Here is a 15587-nt window from a genome sequence, read left to right on the forward strand (position 1 = left end):
AATCTTTAAGTAGTTTAATTCTATAAGACATTAGACTGAAGTCTTATTCTTGATCCTTTTGCTTTTCATGATACCTGTAAAATTTAAACTTTAAAATGTGTATTGACAAAAGGCAATGAAAATTTTCAGAGTAATATTCAAGTAGTGATGCATTTCATGTTTACCATTTTTTCTTCTTTCTCACACCTCAGAATCAGCTTGTAGCTTAATTACTGAGCCTTACACTTTGCTAAAGCAGGTGGAACCTGATATTCGTTATTTCAAAATATGTTTAGCAACATATAATTTGTAGTGCTTCAATCCTAAATTTATAAATTTTTCTGGCCATCATTAGTAGAAATATTTTTGACTTTTATTGATATTTTTCTTCTTTTCTGCTATTTATAAATAAGAATTTGGAGTTTGTGTCTGTCTCAGACTATTTTGACTAGGAGGCTTCCTATCATTGTACTCTCACTTATTTAGCACCATCTGATCATGCCGATAACACTTTTCTTTCTAGAAATACCAGCATGCTGGGATTTTCTGTTGCTATACAAAAATATCTATTTTTTCCCAGTCTCATGATGCAAGATGGTAAAGCAAAGTCAGAAATGCTTCCTTTGTAGCATTTGGTATCTTAAAGAAGAAACACAAAAATCCCCTTCTTGACAAGTATTTCTTAACACTACAAGAATCAGTAGGCTATTCAGCATACTTGTGTTCCTGCTAACACAAGGGAATGACAAGGAAGTTACTGTTATGGCCAGATGCAGAATTAGATTTTCTATTGATATTTGAAATGACCAAAGAATAATTCTGAGGGCTTTTTCAATAATTACTATTGAATGAACATTTTCTTGGTTCAGTAACATTAAATGGGAAAACATATTTGAGAAGGAGTATATGAGAAATAGAGCCATTTAATGAAATATAAATTGACTCAGTGATGTGAGGTTATTGAATGCAGTGGAAGTATTAATGACGGCAATGCCCTTTTCTTTTGCAGATTATCTTTTTGAAGCTCTTTGGTTTGAAAATTTTACTGCTTTGCAGGCTTTTATTTTTAACAAAACAATATGAAATTTTGTTGGTTTGAGAAAAGAGAAAACTGGTATTAACATCTATTCCTAAGAGCAAAGATCACCTATATAAATCTTTTTAGGTTCCATGAGGTATTTCTTTACTATTTCCGATCACTGGGCTGCAGGTAACTGAGTTCTTCCAGAAAAAAATGTTTATTCATGAGCTCATGTGGCAAACAGAAGGCTTCTCTGAAAAGTATGAATTTTCCTAAATTAAGGAATTCTCTGTATTAGATTTCTACTGATCTAAATGTGTGATTCCAAAACGGAAAAACTAAAAAATATTCAAAATATAGAGCTACCTTAACAGCGTAGGAGTATAATACCCCTAAATGATGCAGTCAGTTCTTGCTTGAGACAGGATTATAAAGATTGACACAGAAGGAGGTTGAAAACAAAAACAATCATGATGGACCAGCTGAACTATTAATGAAATTCTGCAGTTCAGAAGCAGAGGCATTTTACATGAGAGATTGATCTATAAAAGACAGAAGAAAGTCTTTGTGCAGCAGATAGTTAACTTCTGGAATTTGTTGTCCCAGGATTCTTTGAAGGCACACAGTATAAGCAAATATAAAAATGGTTTAGACAAATTTGTGGATACAGATCAGTAAGCAGGTACTAAAATAAATACACAACAATGTACAATCAAACATATCTGATAGATTATATATCAATGCTCATGGAGAGAAATCAAGCTAATGTGATTTACATGGGCATTGTCTGCTTTTCCAGTTGTCTGGAGACAGATTATTGGCCTATAGGGACTGTTGCTCAGACACAAAAATAAGGCATTTCTTACAATCTTCATAAAAGATTAATGATGAGTAATGATTTTTGGATATACCATAACATTATCTTATACACCAAGAAAAAACAGCATCTATGATTAGATATGCATCTAATAACAAATTTTTTTTTTTGCCTGCTTACTTCAAATTGCAATTGTTTATTTCTGTTATTTGAAAGTTCAATCTGAAAGACCACCACCAGTTCAAAAGTAGGTATCTGCAGTCTTCTACATATATATGCTCATATCTTTTAACAGAAGACATATGAAACATATTACTTTTTAAGATTTTTTATTGCATTGAAATATTTTTGAGTTTTTAAACTCATAATCATAATTTGTATTTTAAAAATACTAATTCATTTATCCATACATGGTTAATATTTTTTATTACTTACTTGTAAGCTTCTCAATTATCTTCTTGATAATAATGTTCTTTAAAAAAGAAAATACACTTCTAAAGAAAAAGTAATAAAAGACATTTTTAAATATTATTCCCTAACAAACATAAATAGAAAGAGATGTGAAGTTTCAGGCTTCCATTGTACAAAGAATAATAACTCTCCCCCTTCCATCAATTAAAAAAAAATCAAAACAAAACACCTTGAAAACACTTATTACACTAAGGGTTCCTCATTTTGCATATGCTGCCTAAAGCAGATTAGAAAATTGTAATAACTTTTATTAGTCCTGAGCAATAAAGAAAGCATAGCAATTAGCTCCTCTGTGAGAAGTGTGTGGCTGGGGAATTATTTCTTACCGTTGGACCTCGGCAGAGATATTGCCAGACTCTTAACAGTCACAGGTCTTCAAGAATGTAGCCCAGTAAGCTGTAACAGTGATGAGGAGGCAATACTGCTATGACCACCTCTGTCACCACTTTTTGAAAATAAGAGCATTATTTTTCTTTCAGAATTTCCTTAGGAGAGGAACAGGCCAACAGGGTTGTCCAAGGTGGTAGATGCTGTGATTTTCCCCTCTGGGATACAAAGAATTTTAAAACCTTTTGTTTTCTCCTCTGCTCCTGTGCATCTCTTCCTCCTCTCAAAGAGCCTATTTGTTGGAAGACTGGCCTGGCCAGCAACCTCCATTCTGAGGCTGAGTAAATACACAGAATAGGTAACCAAAGGTCAGCCTGCAGCCTCTCCCGTGATAGTTTCTGTCACAAAAGTAATGGCAGAAGAACTGCTAAGGGAGAAGATTTGGGTGAGTAGAAAAAGTGAGTTCAAAGAAGAAGAATTTTATAGAGAGCTGTGTTTAATAATTGCAGATTTTGTAGGCTAGACTTTTGCTGCTGAGTCAAATTTTAAAATCCACAAGTTAAAATCTAGAAAAAGTTTCATCATCTCTTTTCTTAAGCTGGCAAAGGCATTACTGAGAGGAGCATTTCTACATGTATTGCAGAAAGAGAGAAAATAGAAACCATTATATATCAGGTGAAATTTTCATCTTAGTAGTACCATAAATCTTAACATTTGAAATTCACTTCAAAAGCATTGCCTTTGACTCCTTAAAATGTACATAAAATGAAAATGTTCTCAGTTAATTCAATATTAACAAAAAAAAAAGGGTGTATACTACAGGTATAGTTTTCAATTTGACAATGATGTCAGGGTTTGTTAATTCACTTAGTTGACCTGGAATAGCTAGTAAGTTTTTACCTTAATAAAATGATGAAGTTAATGATAATGAATCTAACAAATTATTCCCATCTAGTATATGATATAATATGATACTGTTAATATCTGCTAATGATATTAGCAAAAACCTGTCATGTTAATTATCAATATAATCTAGTAGAGAAATGTGAGACGGTAATGAAATTATACACTTATGTGGTTAATGGAATTTTTATCAAAAGAACCAAAGTGAATAATTTTCATAATCTTAACTTGAAAGGGCACAGTATTGGCAGTTGGAATCAGACAGATTCACAAGTGAAAGATTTGTAGAGAAAAATGAGATATTGTATATTTTCTTTCTCCTGGATCAATAAGCTGGTTAGCCATCTAAACAAAAGTTATGCAACTGATAAGGATTGCTCTGTTTTTCAACACAAAATTACTGGTTTTTATTTGTTGCAAATTTTATCCTGAAAAGGATTATAGTTCTTCTGATTAGGAGAATATGGTGAGCAAAAGACTGAAGTAGTTTCAGTATTCCAAATGGGAGTGACAGATTTGTGTAAAAGTGTGTAGTAATTTCTATTCACATACGTTTAGTATGTGCAGTCATCGTTAGGTAGTATCCACTGTCAAATAAATTGAAAAATACATATTGATTTTAAATATAGAATTTTGTAACACTAATTTTAAATAATAATATTCTCAATATAGTTAGAGGTAGTAATATAAATTATATATGGACCTTGAAAGCAATATGGTTCTTGAACAGATTTTCCACAGTACCACCTTCGCAGTATTTTGCTTTAGGTTTAATCAATCCGGAAAAAAACCAAAAAACCCCAAAACAAAGCCCAAAACCAACCAACCAAACAACAACAACTCTCTGCCCAAAAAAACAACAAACAAAACACTCCAAATCCAACCCAGATTCTGGACTTATCTCTATTATTTCACAAGCAGATTTGCAGAAGTCATCCATAGTTTCATTAAAATTCACCAAAACTGTATGTTCCTGAATGGGTTGAGGAGATCTGCTGTGGAAGGGATCATAAAATAAGAATGCTGCTAAAGCTAGAACAGATGAAACACATGTAGGGAAAAGATAGTCGCATACAATATAAAGAGTATAGGATAGAAGGCCCAAGAACAAAACTATTCACAGATGTTACAGGAGAAATGATAAAGTCATCTCTGTGAGGGAAGGTACTGTTAGTTGATCTTAGCAGTGGGAGCAAATTAGTTCTGCATTGATGGGACAAACAATATTAAATGCTTCATGCCTCCAGACTAGGTAAGCAAAACTCTCAGGAACAAAGGGAAATTCCTGTGCTGCTGAGTGTTATGTGCATGGGGATCTGCAGTGTTCTTTTAGAGTTCCTGAAGGGAGGTAGGATGAATTAAAAAAAAAAAAACAGAAAAACAATGTAAGTCTGGAAATGGGAGTCATAAATAGTGAATGCAAATGGATGAAAAGAAATTTTACCCAAGGAGAAATTATTTCATTAAAATCCAGATCCCCTGGCATTGCTGGTAATACTGCCTCTAGAACTCTACAGTTCACAAGACGTAGAAAAGAGCTTCTGTCAACTGTAGTTTTTTGAATCATCTTACAGAATGCTTGCCAGCACCAGGGTAACAAACCTTTGTGATACAAATACCTACATATTGGTAAAAGTATCAAGAGGGGCAAAACCTAGGCCCTAGATAGACACTATAAAGCACAGAAAAAGAAATTCTAGAAATGCTATCCACTCATATTATTATCCAAGATCAAATTAAATTATAACTTTGGGAAAAATTTTTAGTGAATGATGGAAATAATGAAAACTTTCTCCAGAAAGAGATACATGAAGGTAAAGAGCATTGAAATAAAGAATTTATCACGTACATTGATCATACAGAAGAGCAGCAGCTCCATAGCTGCTTCCTCACGAAAAAGTTTCAAAATTCAGGAAAGAAAGGAAGAAAGAAACAACAGAAAAATGAATTGCATTGACATATGCCTTGAACATAAACTTGAGCAATTATCTGGGAAAGATGTCATATTAAGGGAGTTAAGAGACATTAATTGCTCCGTCTAAGTCTTTGGTATGTTTTGGTCAAATATATCTGGGTTCAGAAGTATGATTAGCATCCTTTTCTGGTAAATTGATCTATGAAAGATACTTTTGCTCATAGGAATTCTATAATAAATTTTGTGAATCTCATAAGCAATGATCTCATATATATCTTTTCACGCTTATAATTATTTCTAGTCTCTTTCTTGTTACATTGTCCTCTCACATACAAATGGGGTGTTAACAAGGGAATGTCAGACTTGAACTGAATCTCTCTCATAGATGAGCTGGCTTATTCTTTGTCCTTTCAATCATATTATCATTTTAGATAAATATGCACAAATCCAGTAATTTTCCTGAATACCATGTGTTTTAAAAGTTGTTAACTGCATTATGCTGATGCTGGTGAAGCAAGTAATGGGTAAATCACTGTGTTTTTTAAGAATGACATGCTTTGTGAGAAATTAACTAATTAATGAAGCAGAACAACAAACATCTCCTGTACTTTCCATATCAGATTTCTACTTATTTGTAGCACTGTTGAGTTACAGGAACCTGCAGTGGTGTACTTTGGTAGGAATGCTTTAGCTGGGAAAAAAGGGATAGCATTTTTAGTTCAGCTTGCTTTAACTGCTTTGTTTATTTATTAAAAAGGGGGTGGTTTTGTAATCATAATTCTGTTCCAAATGAGGAAACCAGTAAGTTAGTATTCATTTTTCCTGAGACTTCAAAATTTTTAATGGCAAAAAGTAAAACAGACTTAAGCAAAAATTTGCCCAATTATAAGCAGAGGGAATCACTGCCTCCATAATAGCTATTCCTAATATCACTGAATGGGATTCTTTTGTTTCAGATTGTGTCATCTCTGTCATTTACATATGTCTTCCTCTGTGGGTTCCCTTCTCAATATAGCAGGTCTGGCAATGCTTATGAAACAATACCTGAAGCATTAGGGATCCTCCAGCACTTTCCAGGTTCTGAGTTTGGATGCATTTTCTCATAGTCAGCCCTCTAAATAACTGGTGGATCTGCAGGTTATATGGAAAACAGATTTCAGCTCTGAGGCAAAAGTTAATAGCTGCACTCCTGCATAGTCTGTAGGTGTCCTTCAGAAAAAAAACATTTAGTTGCTTCACATAAATAATGCTGCCTTTATATCTTTATGTATGTGTAAGGGAAGAGTTAAAGTAGAAAGGCACAGATGGCTGTATGTGTGTGTTGGAAGTGAAAAAGGAGATTTCTTAGGAGCTGGAAGGTGTTTAGTGTCATGTGTAAGATTCCCTGCAGTGATACTAATAAAATTTACATGTTATATTGCAGTAAGGTTCATGTTTTGGGATCTGGGTGTCACTTGAAATTGAGTATCTTAGCATTTGGTCATTCTGTGAATTTGATTAAGATGGATGTATGTGGAAAAAATTCCACATTTTGGTGTGTTGACCCTGGATGAATGCCAGGTGCCCACCAAAGCTGCTTATCACTCTCCTCCTCAGCTGGACACAAGAGAAAAAGTGGAACAAAAGTCCTGTTGGTGGGGATAAGGGCAAGCAGAGATCACTCACCAGTTACCATTTTGGGCAAAATAGACTCAGCTTGGGGAAATGAGTGTATTTTATTACCAAGCAAATCTGGGTAGGTTTAAAATCTTTAAAACACCTTCTTCCACCATTCCCTTTTTCCTTGTCGCAACTTTACTTTCAATTTTTTCTCCCTCTTCCCTCACAGAGGTGCAGGGGAACATGGAATGGGTGTTGTGATAATTTCATCACATCTATGCTGCTCCTTTCCCCTCAGGGAGAGGACTCCTCACACTCTTCTCCTGCTTGATCTTGGTGTTTCTCTGATGGGACAGTTTCCACCATGAACTTTTCCAATGTGACTCCTTCACACACTTTGCAGTTCATGAACTCCAGCATGGGTCCCTTCTGCTCAGTGCAGTCCTTCAGGAAGGACTGCTCTAGCGTGGGTCGTCTGTGGGGTAACAAGTCCTGCAGGAAAACCTGCTCCAGCATGGACTTCTCTCTCCATGGGGCCACATGACTGCCAGGAGCCTTCTCCAGAGTGGGCTTCCCTTGGGGTCACAACTTCCTCCAAGCATCTACTCCATCCAATGTGGGGTCCTCTGCTGCAAGTGGAACTCTGCTCCACCATGGACCTCCATGGGCTGCCAAAGGACAGCCTGACTCACCAGGGTCTGCACCAGGATCTGAAAGGGAATTTCTGCTCTGATACCTGGAGCATCTCCTCCTCTTTCGTCACTGACCGTGGTATGTGCAGAGCTAACATATACTACCCCTCTCTTGGTGAAATTACTATTGCACAGCAACTTTCCCCACTTTACTCCGTTATCCCACAGGCCCTATCACTATTGCAGATGGGCTTGCCATGGCCAGCAGTGGGTCCATCTTGGAGCTGGCCAGCATTGGCCTTTTTGGATATGGAGGAAGCTTGTGACAACTTCTCACAGAGCCTGCCCTTTAGACCTCATACCAAAACCTGGCCATACAAACCCAATAAACATGTACAGCAATCCATTGCTTGGAGAAAGTTGTTCTTCAGTATGATAGAAACTATCTATTTTACAAAAGAGTTTTTATTTTATCTCCTCTGCAAACAGGACATTATCTGCAGTGTTTGTTCCCTCTTGACACCCAAAGATATGCAGATTGTTGAGACCTTTGGATTTCTCAAGGTCAAATCAAACTGAAGGCAATCATTCCTCATCCAGCTTAGCTGAGCCAAGTTTCTTGCTTTGGCACTGCTACTGCATCCTAAAAAAGCAGATTTTTCTTGCTTGTGGGCAGGTGGTTAGAATACCATCTAGAGCTCATTTTTGACTGTCAAGATTGAAATTATTTCTCAGCCAAGGATAGCTATAAGTACATCTGTTAGCTATTAAATTGTGGAGAAAAAAAAAAAAAACTTTGCAAAGGTTCAAAATGTACCTCATATGTAAGAAAAAAGTAAATCAGAATTTCAGACCAACTTCTGTAAAAATGTCTAAAAAGATAAATGCTATTCCATTATGTTCTGAACTAGAAAATGACTGCAACTCTGGTAGACCCTGTTCTTAAGCCAATGAGACTTCAACTACAGTTTGAGCAACAGAGCTCAGTTGATTTTTACTAATGTGTCAAAGACTTCAGTAAAACCTGAAATTATTTTTTTTGCTCACACCAGTATGGTTTTTAACAGATGTTTGGATTCCATATATCAAAATCTGGTTAATTTGATGTCTTTGCCTGTAGTATTGCTAAAGCAAACCATTTAAATGGGAAGAATAAGAGGTGTTAAATATTTTTTTTTATTATTAGCTAGTAAATTTAAGAAAGTGAAAGACTACTCTTCATTAGTAGAGGCTTTATGAAGTTTAAGAAATTGTTCAGTAATTATAACTCATGCTAATGAACTAGATATGAAATTAAAAAATACTAAATTAATTATTACTTATAGCAATTTTTCTTCTAAGAATTCATCAAGATATCTTCTAAATTTAATTAAAAAATTCATGTGTGAGACCTAACAGAGGTCATGGTTACAGCCAGTCAGAGAAATAAGTCTAAGGATGCTCAAATAAGAATGAAAAATAGAAGTTTGTATTGCTTTTAAAATATATTATTGTCTGCAATTCCTTTGTAGCAAAGACCTTTCACAAGGAATTGATGTAAAATTCCCAATGGGCTAGTAATGTTTTTAAATTGATATTTGCCTTGAGGATTTTTAGTTTTGCAGCCATTGTTGAATAGTACTAGAAGCATTCCAAAGTATTTTTTCAGTTTGAATTGTATTTATTTTTCACTGAACTATTGATCATTACATTTAAAACTGTTATCCATTTACATAGATCTAAACCCCCAAATGTGATAAGAGTAGTCTGCAAGGCTATCCTTAAGAAAAAAGGTGTAGTCAACATTTTTCAAAAATGTTTGTGTTAGTAATTTGGCCTTGTAGCATTGCACAAAACGATGGACAATAGTTTTATTTCAGCATGCCCAGCTGAAATGTTTAACTAGTGTTAGTTTGTATATTTATATCAGGAGCCATATTGCCACTGCAGCACACACATATAGTCTCTCCCTTGCAATTTAGGTCAGAGATTAAAATTTCTGCAGGATTAATGGAAGAGAGGGACAATGACTAATTTTGACTATGAATCAGTTTGGGTTCTCTTCTTAGGAAAGAAAACCAAGTTTGTGCATTTTTATTTTAAAAGTATCATCATAGTCTTTGCAAGAGTAACTAAAAATAACCTACCATTTTGAACCAAACATGGCTTTCTAAAGCCTGTAGTCTGGTTTGTTTGCAAGAATACTTTATTTCTCTATTGTGGAGTAACTCAAAAATGAAATTATTTTAAAAATTAAAACCAATATCAACAAACAGATGATCGAGCTCACTGTAACATGAGCCTTTGTTATGGTTTGTTATTAATGTATGCAGTAAAAATCTTGAATAGAAGTTTTTTTTCAAATTCCAGAGTGTTCCATGGGACAGTGTTTGCAGTAATATTGCTAGAAAGAATACCAAGTCCCCAGATAACTGCCCCATGCAAATACTACAGTCACATTTTGAAGCAATAGTTTTAGGAAAATAGATTTTCTTGCCTCTCTTCTGTTCACAGGTATGTGAGCACTTATTTTTTACAATATAAATTTTTTCTCTTGAGCATACATATGGGCAAAATCTGATGATTTATATAACCCATAGATGGAATGGCAGAAGGTTTTACATATAACGGCAAAATTTAAGGGATTTATTAATGAAGTATCACTCCCATCTACTAAAGAAGAGAATTAGAACTGCTGCTTTTGTTTCTTTTCCATTTCTGTTTTTCTCCCCTATTCCCTTAATATGTTTATTGACATTGTAAATTTTAATTATATTTCCTCTAAGTAAAAACTACTAGTATATCCATTTTTTTCAGTATGAGAATTTGCATAGAATTCTTCTTTAATCACTACAAGAGACTTTATTTTTGCATGATTGTAGAAAAATATTCTGGTTTATGATGCTTATCTCAAGAGTAGAAAAGAAATATGTATTTACAATGTTTTAGAAATAATAAAAAGAACCAGTTATGGTTACTGCACTCTGTAATCTTTCTCTTTTTGCCTTAGGCCTTAAAGAACACATCATACATCTGTGTTAAACCCTTAGATTTTCACAGGGTTGCTGAAAACCTTTGCAAAACCTATCCATGCAGACCATTTTTTTCCCTCCAATTTTTTTTCTAAGTACTTATTACAAAATTTTTTTGCCTTCCTCTTGGTGATTTCCCAATCATAATAAAGGAGGAGATTATCTGGGGATAAGAGATTGTGTCAGGTCTGAAACTGAGTCACTGACTGGCCTTTGCCATATTATTTTCCTGACATTTATGAGGTAAACATGCCAGCAGAATTAACTTTCAAATCCTTTCACCCTCTGAGTGAAATTTCATCTTGTACATGAAGTCTGTAAGGGTACAAAATTTTATCACAATAAACTCTTGTGTATTCAGGAGGATGAATGGAAGAGAAAATTAAATATTTTTTGAGCTATTGTTTGCCTTTATCACTGATGGAAGAGACCCATTTAATAATTTTCAGAAGTGTCTAATCAAATAGCAGAATTAATGAACAACTCTCAACCTATACTTTAAAACATTTTACTAGTAAAATATATGATACTTTGTAAAAGAAACTATCAATGAGATGGAGCATTATGAAATCTAAAAACATAAATAATTTTATTGTCTAAACTGTATGCCATATCTCTTGGAAAAAAAAAGAGAAAGGATTTGCATAGTAATAAATGGCTTTTTTAGCATAATTGAACTATTATAGCATACTCATTTTATTTAGGAAATCATATATTTACCAGCTAGGACAGTTTTGCATTTTTGCTTCAAATGGTTTAGGAATTTAGTCTTGAATAATGTGTAATAATATGGAACTGTTCTAGAAAAAGAGAAGATCAGTCTTTTTCTTTTCTGCAAATAGGCTATTATTTTTTCAGCTTTCAACGAAAATACATGTAGAATTCCATTTGAATATAGTACTGGAATGCTCATCCTTTTAGCTGCCAAAAAATAGCTGTTTGAAAAAGGATTAGTCAGATTTTGTGACTTGCAAATAAAGTAATTATTATTTTTATTTGACTAATATAGTCAGAGTTAATATAGTTAAAATGCACTTTTGAGGATTCTTTATTCATCTAATATTTCATGGCCTCCAGGTTATTGATTAGCTTGTCCTTTTAACATATTCACCCTCCCCCTCAACCATAACAAACCTCCCCAAAGCCAATATTTTTCATTTTGACTGGTGAATATCCCTGATTAGTGCTGTTGTACAGTCCAGCTGAATCTCCTGGTGAAGATGGTTTTCTCTCTCCAGTTGAATTTTTTTTAGTTTTAGTGTGTGCTCCTTCTGCCTTCTGCTCTGAGGGCATATCTTCCAGACAGTGAAAAGCAATGAGCAGCTGGAGGCAACAAGCTAGATCAAAAGTCTGTTTCTGTCGATGGACAGACTTGTTTATTCAGAACTAAATAAGAGGTATCACTATTCATAGTCCCATCTGTAAATTCTTCATCCTGGTAATAATTCAGTGTGCATGACAATTGCTGTCTGGGGCTAAAACATGGCAACATCTCTGCGTGAATGATTGCAGAATAACAGGTCCCATCTGAAATAAAGCAGAAGTGTGTGGTAGAAGGCAGATCAGCATTGTGAAAATGACAGCTACTTGGGGAACTAAATACAGGAAATTTGCATCCTCTGCACCTCAGCTTTAGTACTAATCTGTAGTGTCATTTTGTAATACTGGGACATGCTGCAGCAGTATGATTTTCTGTAGAGGATGGCATCAATGTCATTTTTCTTCATAACTTGGCCTTCTCTTAAAGGTTTTTTTAAAGTTTATCTTGTTTAGCTTGTTACAGCTGAACGAATCCTACCCCCAGGACAGAATAATTGCAGGAATCTATACTCTGAATCTGAGGTCAGTTCAAATACAACAGTATATTTTTGATGAAGAAAAACAGTCTTAAACTGTATCATTATGTGACTGCAACATGTGAATGCTTACTGGTATTTACCTGAGATAAAATCTGATGGTTCAAAATTTTGTTACTACAGAGGTGAAGTTAATAATCTGTTAATTATATTTAACTGAAAAGTCTCTTCCTTTCTTGTGTTGTGATTTCTGACAAAGCAATGTAGTAAACAGGCCCAGATAGTGCAACCAGCTCATACAAAATTTTTATATATTTTGACTTGAGTAACACTCTTGAAGTCCAAAGGACTTCAGTGCAGGCAGGTTTTAGCTAATGCTGAGTTGTATGCAAAGTCAAATTCCAAACCCAGAAATATGTGAATTTTTCCTAAAAAAACATTTCTGGGTTTGGGGGTTTTTGTTTGTGTTTTGGTTTTGGGGTTTTTGAAGAGTTGTTTGTTTGTTTTAAAAATCTTTTAAACTAACCATTTTTTTCCAATTCTGCTTAGAACCATTGGATACAAAAAGAAGTATGTGAAAGTTCCACATGGTCATATTTGGGTGGAAGGGGATCACCATGGGCACAGCTTTGACAGCAACGCTTTTGGTCCTGTAAGTCAATTCTCTGTATGTCACATTTTGCAACTGAAATACTGTGCATATGTGAAACACAGCGAGTATGAATTGATTGTGATTGAAGTTTAATTATTTTTGTGAGAATTATTGAACTTTATAAAATATCTTGGTCAGCAGATATTGAGTTTTTTCTTAGCAATTATAAAAATATAAGGACTTCTTTCAATTTCCCACATAGAAGGAGATTTGGTAGAGATTTTAAATTGGGAGGGATATGCTGGAATTGTAGCCAGAGGGTGAGCCAGCTCCCTGTAGCTGACAGATGCTCCCTGAGGATGTTTTGCCAGCTGATATAATTTGGAATTATTCCCTCCTGGGAGCTTTGTCTTTCTTTAGTGCCAGTGCTGGGATAAAGACCTGGGGAACTGTAACCATGCTTAACAAGTGCTAACTGGTAAATTAGTCAGTGGACAATAGTAGAGATATTTCAAACCTCTTCCCAAAGTAAATATTTAAATTTTCTTTACATATTGAATGAAAAAAATATAACCTGTAAAATTTGTTTCTTGATGGGTAAAAGTGTGCACCTTTACATCAGGAGGACAGCCAATTCTTTCTCTGAACTCTAGTTTGGGTTTGGTTTTGGCTTTGTTACATTTTGTATAGATTCTTGTTCTTGTTTTAACTTAATCTAACATGCATAAATTGTGTATCCTGCTGTGGATATACAAACTCTTTAAGCCCTATTCTACATGCAGGATTTTTCTCTCTTTTTAAGAGAGAATATTCTTCTAATGTTATTTAAAAACCCACTGTTTGTCACAGGGAAGCTGTCAAGATTGGATTTTTCTACCCTTATGCATTTCACATCTATTTCATACAGAAGTCATCCCACTGACTAATTGAATTAATGACAAGAAGGACCTTATGAGTTTATCTGGCTTCTTGAACTTTTGCCCAATTATTAAATTGAAATAATTCGTTCTCGGGAAATTAAACTAAATAGGCCCAGTGTCTGATTTGGAGTACGTAATGGTGATGCCTTCTTTTAGTTTGTCTCACTTTTTGTGTGCTTGTATTTCCTGCTGTTTTTCATTATTGTTTTCCTTCTGCTATCTTCTAAGATTTCTAACATCTAGTTTTAGAGGTTCTTTCTTGCAGAATTAAGTCAGTCTATCCTGTGTAGGTATTGCTTTCCTCCCTTAGTAAGCTTTTCTCTGTCACTCTCCATTCCCAACATAAATCTTAGTCATAAAGCCACTAATCTTTTCACTTACAAATATATTGCCAATGTAGTCTCAGAGCATAAAGAACCTTTAGCAGTTGGACATTGGTTTCAGATTTACAGCAGCTCACACAGAAATTCATACAAGGTAAAATCCTCAAGGTAGGCACCATGCAGCTTTCATGCAAGATAGAATGTTGGGGTAAATCTAAATACCCTCAGATTTTTGCTCAATTCGCAGTTGTTTATAAATATTAGTAAATCTTTTTCACTAGGCTTTGACCTCACATTAATCATCAATTGTTAGCTAACATCAGATAGTATATCACTTTTCTTACAGCAATGGCACTTTTGAGAGCTAGCAGGACAGGTTTTGACAGTGAATTCTTTATCTTTCTGCAGGAAGAATGACCTTTGTATTGCTTTGATGAATACATTATGGGCAAGCCAGCTGTAAATAGGTATTTTCCTCTCAAACTGAGTTAGAACAGCAATCACTGAATGCAAGCAGAAGGTGCAGAAGAGATCACAGTGTTTGAAAACTAGCTTCAGAATATTAAAATATACAATTTTTTTGTCAGTAGAAGAAAATGGAAAGTGTATTTAGAAGGACACACAGCACTTGAGGTTCTTTTCATCCTACACATGTAAGATTTTAGGTTACTGGGACATTTTCTACTGCTCTTCTGTACTCTGGAGATTATTTGCACAAGCAAATTAAAATATTAAAATCACTCTTTCAAGCCATTCAGAAGGTATGTACTTTTTGAAAAAAAAAAAAAATTCTCTCCTAAGACTGCAGCAGTGGTAAGGAACAGACATGGTAAGACATGGAAATGTTTTTCTCACTTTCTTAGTGTATAGGTCACTTAAGATATAAGATTAAATGTGTGGCACATTAGGACATGTGTGTCACAATTCTGACTTTCAAAATGATGTTTTCTTTGATCAAAAGATGCAGTAGAAATAGTGGGAGGCTTAAGTGGACTATGTTGTAGGCTACCATTTCTTCTCTTTCATGAGATCGTATTGAAGAAAGGCATTTATAGTGCAGATAGGCTCAGTAATATTTTGTAGATGAACTTAATGAGTTATATGGGACATAAAAGGAAATAATAGAAAAAACATATTGAGAACAGATGTTAGAATTTTTTTTTCTCTTGGAGAATAACTCTGTGTAATGGCCTAATGGGTTAGGTTGATAAAGCATAAACCCTGATACCAATCAAGTTCTAAATTAGATGTACCTTTGGAGAGATATGAATTCCTAAACTG

The 15587-nt window shown here is 34.5% G+C and overlaps 1 protein-coding gene across 3 annotated transcripts in view; it reads left to right on the forward strand.

Annotated features, from left to right (window-relative positions):
• The window catches only part of IMMP2L (inner mitochondrial membrane peptidase subunit 2), a 414256-nt gene that overhangs the window by 308109 nt on the left and 90560 nt on the right, over positions 1-15587 (forward strand). For 2 of the 3 annotated variants that reach the window (XM_068189967.1, XM_068189969.1), the window contains one exon: positions 13021-13123. The exons of the other annotated variant lie outside the window; for it this stretch is intronic. In XM_068189967.1, the coding sequence (XP_068046068.1) occupies positions 13021-13123 (103 nt within the window). The remainder of the gene's footprint in view (positions 1-13020; positions 13124-15587) is intronic. 3 annotated transcript variants of the gene reach the window in all.

The sequence above is a fragment of the Anomalospiza imberbis genome, chromosome 5 (genome assembly GCF_031753505.1).
Source record: "Anomalospiza imberbis isolate Cuckoo-Finch-1a 21T00152 chromosome 5, ASM3175350v1, whole genome shotgun sequence".
NCBI lineage: Eukaryota > Metazoa > Chordata > Aves > Passeriformes > Viduidae > Anomalospiza > Anomalospiza imberbis.